The 10,307-nt window shown below is 48.6% G+C and overlaps 1 protein-coding gene across 1 annotated transcript; it reads right to left on the bottom strand.

Annotated features, from left to right (window-relative positions):
- Positions 1-794: 794 nt before the first annotated feature.
- LOC119295101 (subtilisin-like protease SBT1.7) lies at positions 795-3,802 on the bottom strand. The gene has a single exon (XM_037573430.1). The coding sequence runs from the start codon at positions 3,556-3,558 to the stop codon at positions 1,252-1,254; it is 2,307 nt and encodes a 768-aa protein (XP_037429327.1). The 5' UTR covers positions 3,559-3,802; the 3' UTR covers positions 795-1,251.
- Positions 3,803-10,307: the final 6,505 nt, after the last annotated feature.

Below are 10,307 nucleotides of genomic sequence, written 5' to 3'. Positions count from 1 at the left end.
CCTTTAATTCTCCACTCTATTGTTAAGCGGCAGATGTCACGTGGCCGCTCTAGCTTTCATTTCAGGCTTTATCAAAGCGAGTGACAGGTATAAATAATTTCGGTCCTTTCGGCTTTGCCCCCTTTCTCAACACCAGAACCAGCGGCCCAGCCGTGTGGCCTTTATTCGCCTTCTTTTCTTTTCAAAACTTTCACACCCTCCCTGCCGTGCCCTGCTCCTGCCTCTCTTTACCTTACACATCTCGTTTCATGGTATAAAGCACAGTGATTAGGGTTAGATGTCGGTCATGTAGGATCCATGCATAATGCGTCTAATATAGAAATGAAAGTTTAATGCCACAAGTTCCAAGTGTATGGAGTTCAAACTATGCTTTCCTGCAGCACCAACCACATTTATCTTAAAGAAGATAATCCATTCATTGATAATGGAGGAAAGAATAATTTAGACGGAACATTTTACAGGGAATATTGCTGACTAATGATACATCCCCTACAAGTTGCAACCGTCCACAGTGGAACTGTCCTTGCAAAGCTGCAATTTGATCCAACTATCCAAGCTGGACATGGACATGTACTGCGTGTGGGGCGACATGGGACGGCGGTTGGAAACCCGATCGCCCCCACGCCGAATTTATCGTCGACGTGCCCCCAGACGGCGCTATTTCAAGCCCTTTGGGGGAGGGGGGGCGAACGGCTGGAGATACTCTAATGCCGCAAGTTCCAAGTGTGTGGACCTGAACTATGCTTTCCTGCAGCACCAACCATCTCTTTGTTTCTTTTATCTTCACTTAATCATTTATCTTGAAAAGGATAATCAATTCATTGATAATGGAAGAAAGAATAATTTAGACAGAACACTTTACAGGGAAGATTGCTGACTGAACACTTTACACCCTACAAGTTGCAGCAGTCCACAGTGAAACTGTCCTTGCAAAGGTCCAACCTGATCCAACCCAATCCGACTATCCAAGCTAGCCGAGACTGATAATTTGATTCCAAGAAAGCAACACCCATCCATCCAACCAACCATCACACAAATTCCTTTCCATCATCACCATTTCTCCCCCAAATCACAATCTAAAAGTTAAGATTGGGAGGCCTTATTGACACTTTGAGATATTTGAGGTACCACCAAATTTTCAACCTTCCCTCCTTCGAATCCCCCAAATTTTACACACTGAACCCTTTGGCCGCACCAGCAACGGTGTCAGCGCTTGGCGCTCGGCTTGCGCCGTTCTGGGCGCCTATCGTATCATGTCCAGGTTATCGCTATCGGACTCGCCACGGTGTGCTTACCGTCCGACCACACGAGCCGGCCGAAGCCGGCGGTGCCCGACGGCTGCGACTTGGCCGCCGTGAAGGTCACCGTGTAGCTCTTCTTCTCGCCGGCCGCCGTGAACTCCAGCTTGGCCGGCTTCACGTCGACCGTCACGCCGGACATGGACACCGAGGCGTCCACCTTGTACGTGCCCGCCGCGCCCACGTTGGTGAGCGTGCGCGTGTGCGTCACCGTGGTGGCGCCGGAGTCCCCGGCCTCGCCGTTCGCCGTGGAGTAGGCCACGGAGAAGGACGGGTAGTTGAGGTTGGCGACGGCGTAGGTCTTGTTCGCGGCGCACCCGTAGCTCTTGCTCCGCGCCAGCGCGGCGATCATGTTTGGCGTATACTTGAGCGCGCACAGGAAGTCCACGTAGTCGCTGGTGCCGAGGTCGTACACCAGCCCTGGCTCCACCGCGCGGGTCGGGTCCACGTGCCCGGCGCCGTAGTCGAACGGCGTGGCGGCCGCGCCGGTCGCCGCGTCGAGGATGGGCGACCCGGCGCCGCCGGTGTACGTGGAGTAGGCGGTCGTCATGAGAGCCGAGCGCACGGCGGCGGGGCTCCACTCCGGGTGCGCGCTCCTGAGCAGCGCCGCGAGGCCGCTCACGTGCGGGCACGACATGGACGTGCCGGAGATGATGTTGAAGTTGACGCGGCGCGTGTCAGCGGCGAGACCCGTCGGCCCCGCCTTGCCGGTCCACGCCGCCAGGATGTTCACCCCCGGCCCGATGATGTCCGGCTTCAGGATCTCCGGCGTGATCATGTTTGGCCCGCGCGACGAGAACGCGGCCACCAACGGCGACGGGCGCACGTCCACCTGTGTCCCGGCGACCACAATCGTTGCCGTCGGCTTGGACTCGGATGCTATGTAAGACTTTATAGCGGTACCTTCTTTTTCACCCACGCCGGCCGCGGGCAGGAGGTGGGCATCGGCGACGAGCTCCTGCCCATTGGCTGCGGTGTTGGCGAGCACCATGCCGGCACCTCCAGCGTCGCGCACTACGAAGCCTTTCTGGACGCGCGCGCTGATGCCGCGGTCGCAGACCACGATCTTTCCTTGCACCTTCTCCGGCGAGAGGGTCCCAGGCATGCAGAGATTTCCGCTGGTGGAGTTGGAGGCGTTGCCCGCGTAGATGAGGGGGGTCGGGGTCGACGGCGGGGCCTTCCCAGCATAGAGGGACACGCCGGTGTAGTTCTTGCCGTTCCCGAGTTGAACGTACGCCGGGAAGTCGCGGTCGAGGGTGCCCGCGCCCACGGTGGTGATCCAAGGCGCCACGTTGGAGAGTGTGGCGCTCCCGGGCCCGGCGTTCCCGGCCGAGCAGGACACCAGGACGTTCTGCTCCATCGCGGCGAAGGCGCCGATGGCGACGCTGTCGCGCGCGTAGTCGGCGGAGCCACCGCCGAGCGAGAGCGAGAGCACGCCGCAGCCGTCGGCGACGGCGGCGTCCATACCGGCGAGGATGTCCGAGCTGAAGCAGCCGCCGAGCCAGCACACCTTGTACACGGCCACGCGCGCCTTGGGCGCCATGCCGCGCGCCGTGCCAGACGCAAACCCGAACAGGTCGGCGTCGGCGACAGCTGCGCCGGCCGCGGTGGACGACGTGTGCGTCCCGTGCCCGTCGTCGTCGCGCGGGGAGCGCGACTCCCTGCTCGTGTCCATGGGCCCCATCGCCGCCTCGTAGCCCCGGTTAAAGAACCGCGCGCCGATGAGCTTCCGGTTGCAGGCCGAGGAGTTGAAGTCAGTTCCAGCCATGCACGTGCCCTTCCACGACGACGGCACCTCGCCGAGGCCCGCGTCGTCGTAGCTCTTGCTCTCAGGCCAGACGCCTGTGTCGAGCACCCCGACGACGACGTCGCCGCCCGTGCCAGACTGCGGGAACAGGCCTTCGCTCCCGGCGAGCCCCAAGAACTCAGGCGTCCGCGTGGTGTGCAGCTCGTACCGCGTCTCGGGGTTCACGGCCAGGACGCCGTCCATGCCCGCCATGTCGCTGGCCTCCTGCTCCGTGAGCCGCGCCGAGAAGCCATGCAGGACGGTGTCGTAGGAGTACAGCATCTTGGCAGCGGCGGCGCGACCGGTGGACACCGAGCGGAGGGAGGCGCCGTACCACTCGCCGTGGTCGGCGTACTCGGCGGGCATCGCGGACTTAGCCATGTGAACTATGTACGTGGCGCGCTGCTCCGTCTCCGCGGCGGCCGCCGCCGCCGCCACGGCAAGGGCCACCAGCAGCAGCAGCCTCATCAGCATCTTGTTACTGCACCGGCAGCAGCGCGTCAAGGTATATATATCCGCCGCCGCCGCCGCCGCCGTGCGTGGACTGTAAACGAATGGGCCGTGGTGGTGTTACGACGAAGCTTAGCGAGCTAGCTCGTAGCCACTACAAGGACGCGTGGTTATATATAAGCGCGGTAGCCTTACTGATTAAGACATGATTGGAAGAGTGTGAGCGAAAGATGGACAGTTGGTTGGTGCGTGCGTGCTACAAGAAGAGGAGAGGAGATGAAGTTTGTGTGTGGTTAAGTGATTGCTTGAGGGTAAGTGTCGAAGGAAATTAAGGCCGGTGGGAGGAGTAAAGATGTCCATGGTGACTGGTGAGTGTGAGTGATATCCGTATATCAATATCAGAGAAAAAGTATATGTGGGCGCACGCACGGCACGGGAGGGAGGGTGGGACGAACGGGGTCACATGGATTTGTTTTCTTCGCCAACTTTGGGACTTTGCCGCTGCCAGTCGGTCGACCTAGCTGTGTCTTTGCCGGACCTGCTTTTTTCCTGATGAGGCTTTCAGTGTACGCGAGCTTGCGGTGTCTGGCCCGGAGGATTCTCTCCCCGAGGAATCAAAGCATCCTCGGCTGTCGGCTAAGTTTAGCTAGTGTCTGTCCCTCCCATATTCTGTATCTCTTCACATTGTGTGGCAAGACTCGCTAAAACGACGGGGGATCCATGTGAAAACGTGAAACATTCCCTTCTTCTTTTCCCCATTTGTTTTTGCTGCGGTTTCGGGCAGCTTTTTGTTGGGGCTGTGATGTTTCTTTAACACCGCAAATAACGCGCCGACGTTCTCTCACGGAGGTCATCCGAGTGAACGAACCGTTCCCTCCGAGAGGCTCTTTTGAACATGATAATTATTGGAAGGTTGTCAGGAATTTGCCATGCGTACCAGAGAACCACACATGGCAAGAAAATGAAACTTGCCATCCTATAGCAGGAGAAAGTTGTCACAAAATATCTATGATTTGTCATGATGCAAGGAGGAGAATTACCATGCTATAAGATAAAGAATTGTCGTGATGTGAGAATAGAAATTGCCACACATGTGTTTAGATATTTGTCATGTCCATTAGAAATACATTCTGATGTTGCACATAAAAATTGTCATGACGTAAATATACAGAAAAAAAAGTTCCCCCATGAAGGTCATTCCCCCATGTCGTGTCAATCGATCGAATGATTTTGTTTTGTCCGCGCATTCCCTACCAATGGCCTTCCCAGCAAATGTGTCGAGATTCGTGAGCCTCAATCCAACAGTCTGCAAAGCGTTCGCTCGGAAGTGCGTCAAAACTAATGTCAATTCTATAGTGTTTATGCTCTTTAGCCATACATGAAAAATGCATGTAATTCATTACACTTTAGCATTTGTCTAACTTGCATGTTATTTTAAATTTGTGTAAGTCAATTTTCTGACCTTTGATTTTTTTTGTCAAGATTTGTGTTGCCCCCTTTTTTTTTTCTTGTGTTGTTTCATGATATTTTTTCTGCGGTAATGTTTCATGACTTCTTAGATGAAAATTTTGACCTGCCCTTATTTGGGTCCGATCAATTTTCTTATTGGGCTTGAAGCCATTGCTCGATACATGTTTTTTTAGCAAATATCAATGACTGGCCACTAAATAGGAGGATCAGTGATGAATAATTATCATGTGCTAGGAGGTATTGTCTGTGATAACGTTCATTGTTGTCTTCTTTATCCTCAAAGAACCTTTGCATGCCTCGAACCTTTGGCAATGGTTTTGTAGTTAATCATGCTAATGGCCCTAGGGATGATGTATAGAACAGACATTTGATTGGCGGGATGACCATGGCGTTGCTTAACTTCCTGGATATAGTTCAAATAGTTCATTAGTTTTACATGCTAATGGACTCTGGGATGATTTATTGAACAAACACTTGATTGGCGTGATGACCATAGCGTTGCTTTACTTCCTGGACATAGTTTCAAATAGTTCATTAGTTTTACATTCTCGTTGATCAATGCGGGAACAGGGTCAAATAGCTTTTGAGCAAATATCGATGACCGACCGCTATATAGGAGGGTCAGTGATGAATAATTATGCAGTCATGTCAAGTAGGAGGTATCGTCTATGATAACATCCACTGTCATCTTCTTTCTCCTCAACAAACCTTTGCATGGCTCGGACCTTTGACAAGGGTTGTGGCCTCTCAGGATGATTTATGGAACGAACATTTGATTGGCGTGATGACCATAATGTTGCTTAACTTCTTGGGCATAGTCTCAAATAGTTCAGTTAACTTTTGGGCTACCGGAGAAAGAGTGGTTTTAAGTTCAACCATGAAAAAATATTGAGGAATCAAAGGTAGCACTAGTCTATGGCCAAATGAATGAACCACCGGGAGCTCGTATGAGAGTTTGTTTAAATGCCCTAACCATGGTAGGATATTTCGGAGATGTTAATAACCAAGACGTGCTTTGATTTATCTATAATATCTTTCATTTTGTTCAAGCAGGATCAGAGATATCCACTTTATTAGGGAGAATGCCCTCCACAGTGGGTTATCAACCTAATCTTAGTACAAAAATGGGTTCGAGTCAACTTTCTTGGGTTGATTGAGATGGAGAGAGACATATAGTCCACTTAACTTTCATATTATGTTTCAGATAGTTTGCTCGCTTAACTTTCAACATGAACAGAGTCTCGTGTCATCAAATACAAATCGCCAGAGAAAGCTATGCGCAATGATCAATTCCAAGGCAAATCGAAACACGGTATGAACATGATCATTTGCGGACAGTTCAGGAAAAGGTCCTTCAGATAGTTCGCTTAGCTTCCGGGTTGCAGTTGGTCTCTGCGCCAATTGGCGCAACGAAGCATCTAGTAGTATTAATAGTAGATCTAAGACTAGGTCGTGTATTGCCATTGTGGCGATTGGTGACATGTCCTCATCTTCCTCCCTACCGACGCGACCGAGAATGCTTCCCAAGCAAGCTATCCACAGAGGTTGGTGGCAACCAAAGGTGGATCTGACACGAGCCCCCCTATTCGAATAACCTCATCCTCTCCCCTAATCTGGAGTACTCTTCCATCAACGATCTCTTATTCAGGCTGCCATGGTGGTGAATGATGGTAGACGATGATTCAAGTTGTTGAAGATTGCAGATCATCTTCAAGCTCATTTGCAAAGGCTTCTTCGATGAGCGACGGGGCCGGCATGTTGCCGGTCTTCATCATATTGTTTTTTTGGCCGAAGGGCAGCCATCCCTTTTCCTCCCGGCATGCGTGCCAAAAGGGAGGAAGATCCAGCTTTTTCTCAGATGCTATGGCTGGCAGACGATGCAGCCATGGCGACTTCGACGCCCCAAGTGGTTCATCTCGGGTGGCGGCGACATTCAATCCGAGGGGAAGTTGCAGAGGACCCGATTGTGTTTCTATTTTTAGTTTGAGGTGCTCCTTGCATAAGTCAGGGGCTTAGTTGTGTATGATATCTTTCTCTTGGGTCCCTATGTAAAATGTACTGCCCCATTGGTTTATTAATGCAGTATTAGGCCTTTCTAGGCCTTTCCTGTTCAAAAAAAGATTATCCTTTCATCATATAAGATGAGAGTATCTATGTACCATTCAACCCAGCAGCACATTATTATTGTTACTACTTTGTATTGATTTTCGACTCAGTTACCACAGAATGATTACAAACGTTCTTCGGTATTTTCTCATTTGTAAAAAGTAAAAGTATACACAAAGTAAGGAGACAAGGAAAAAATATATCTGACAATGAAAAAACAACATACTTCTGCTATTAACTCTGTGATGCAACAATAACCAGACATCCCAGGGCATAGATTCACCCCGTCACTATTTGAAATTAAACAAGCTGCAACTTTACGCATTAGGACGGGTCATACAGTAGCTACCCATTTGCTAGTGCACACGGATGGACGCCGAGCAGAGGTCGGTATCTAAAAGAAAATCATAAACCATATTTAAAAGTTTCAAGAAAAATTAAACAAATCAGTGGAAACTTATATATTCTCAGTATAAAATGTGTGAAGTTTCATTTGAAAATATTGTCATTTGTAGGTTGTACAGGAAAAAAGAAAATTCCGGCGCGACAGCCAAAAAAATCAACAAATTTAAAATATACATTTGCCTTTTTATGCGCACCACCTGTTGAAGTATAGTGGTGTAAATTTTTGCACATGCGTTATATGCATGTGTATGTGTATTTACAAAAAAATCAAGTTTTTTTCACGCTTTGTAAGATGGTATTTTAATACCGAGCTATATGGTGCTAGGTCTTCATTGGCATTTTTGGGCCAATTGCCCCTCTAATTGTGGGATGAGGATTTGGGGCACGCAAGTGCCGAAGTACCCATGTTCCTAGTGTGCACTTTTTATTTTGGCTTTCAATTATCAAAGTTTTGTATCTTTTAAATGAAAGATTCAAATTATGTTCTGTTTTCATATTCATGTTTCCCGTGACCAACCTTTCAAATAAGATCAATTTTAAATGTATTTCGATGACTTTGAAGAAGTATGTTAATCAATGTTGAACTTAGTGCGAGCGACCGATAAAAATCAATTATTTTCTGTCTATGAAATTTAGAAAAAAAATTACTTAAAATTATATTTTTGATACTGGTTGAAACTTAGCAGTTTTAGATGCAAAAACCGTATGTTTCAGCATTAAAACTTAAAACTTATTATGCCCACGTGCGAAACTACTGCACGAATCGTGAGGCAAAATGAGTGGGCGACAGTATTGACGCGAATTTCTGCTAGTTTTGAAGAAGAAAAGGATGTAACTTAAGCTTACGCATGTTAGAAAATTGCACACATGGGTAAGCTATTACAGTGCTCAATCACCCGTAAACAGTTCACCTATACGATTGCCTATCCATCTACTCGTGGAATGGAGAGTACTATGCTTGACTCGATGACGTGAGCAACCTCGTGGTTTTCGCAAAGAAAAAAGTAGGGAGAGTGAGATAATCCAAGGTTCGTGTGTGTATAGGGCTGGAATTCAAGCCGAGTCGAGTCAGCTCGGCTCGACTTGCTAGAGCTTGTTTCGTTAACGAGCTAAATCGATTCGACTCGTTACTATAACAAGCTCAAACCTAAGATTGGCTCGACTCGTATAACTCGCGAGCTGACTTGTTTAGTTTGTTAAGCTCGTTAAAGATATGAACATAAAACCTCAAATATGATAAAAATGATTATGTATATATCAAACATATACATCACCAAACAATTGTAATTTCCTTGTAATGCACGACTCTCTTGGGCGGCTGGGCCTTCAATGGCCGGGCCTTGTGTTGTGCCCTGGGACGCAAGGTGCTGAGTGGCCAATCTTTTTATTGGATTGGGAGTGGCTGATCTTTTGTACCAAGCCTAACGAGTTACACGAGTACTCGTGAGATTGACTCGTTTAACTCGGTCTATAAACGATCTTAAACCGAAGCTCGGCTCGACTCGTTATTCTTCGAGTTCGAGTCAATTCGAGCTGAGTCACGAGCTACTCGTTTAGCTCGCAAGATTTGAGCTTTTTTCAGCCCTATGTGTGTAGATCAAAGAGACCCGCGCGTCGCCTCCCTGGCGGCTCGGTGGAGAAAACCCTAGCCGCCGCAGCTTTCTCCCCTCTCATCTTCTCATCTCGCCACCGCCGGAGGGCTCATCTCAGCGAAGCTCGGGTTGGCCCAAGGAAGGTGGCGGCTGGTGAAGGAAATATGCCCTAGAGGCAATAATAACGTTGTTATTTTATATTTCCTTATATCATGATTAATTTCTATTATTCATGCTAAAATTGTATTAACCGTAAACTTGATACATGTGTGGATACATGAACAAAACATCGTGTCCCTAGTATGCCACTACTTGACTAGCTCGTTAATCAAAGATGGTTAAGTTTCCTAACCATACACATGTGTTGTCATTCGATGAACAGGGTCACTTCATTAGGAGAATGATGTGATGGAAATACCCATTCATTAACTTAGCATTATGATCGTTCAGTTTTATTGCTAGTGCTTTCTTCATGTCAAATACATATTTCTCCGACTATGTGATTATGCAACTCCCAGATACCGGAGGAATGCCTTGTGTGCTATCAAACGTCACAACGTAACTGGGTGATTATAAAGATGCTCTACAGGTATCTCCAAAGGTGTTTGTTGGGTTGGCATAGATCGAGATTAGGATTTGTCACTACGAGTACCAGAGAGGTATCTCTGGGCCCTCTCGGCAATGCACATCATAAGAAGCCTTGCAAGCAAAGTGACTAATAAGTTAGTTGAAGGATGATGCATTACAGAACGAGTAAAGAGACTTTCCGGTAATGGGATCGAACTAGGTATGAAGATACCGACGATCGAATCTCGGGCAAGTAACATACCGATGACAAAGGGATTAACGTATGTTGTTATAACGGTTTGACCGATAAAGATCTTCGTAGAATATGTGGGAACCAATATGAGCATACAGGTTCCGCTATTTGTTATTGACCGGAGAGGTGTCTCGGTCATGTCTACATAGTTCTCGAACCCGTAGGGACCGCACGCTTAACGTTCGATGACAATTTGTATTATATGAGTTATGTGATTTGGTGACCAAATATTGTTCGGAGTCCCGGATGAGATCACGGACATGTCGAGGAGTCTCGAAATGGTCGAGAGATAAAGATTGATATATTGTATGATAGTATTCGGTCACCGGAAGTGATCCAGAATATATTGGGTACATATCGGAGTACCGGGGGGGTTACCG

Source organism: Triticum dicoccoides, chromosome 4B (assembly GCF_002162155.2).
Source record: "Triticum dicoccoides isolate Atlit2015 ecotype Zavitan chromosome 4B, WEW_v2.0, whole genome shotgun sequence".
In the NCBI taxonomy this organism is placed as follows: Eukaryota; Viridiplantae; Streptophyta; class Magnoliopsida; order Poales; family Poaceae; genus Triticum; species Triticum dicoccoides.
Note: the sequence above shows the minus strand (reverse complement) of the source record. Positions and strands in the feature narration are given on the sequence as shown.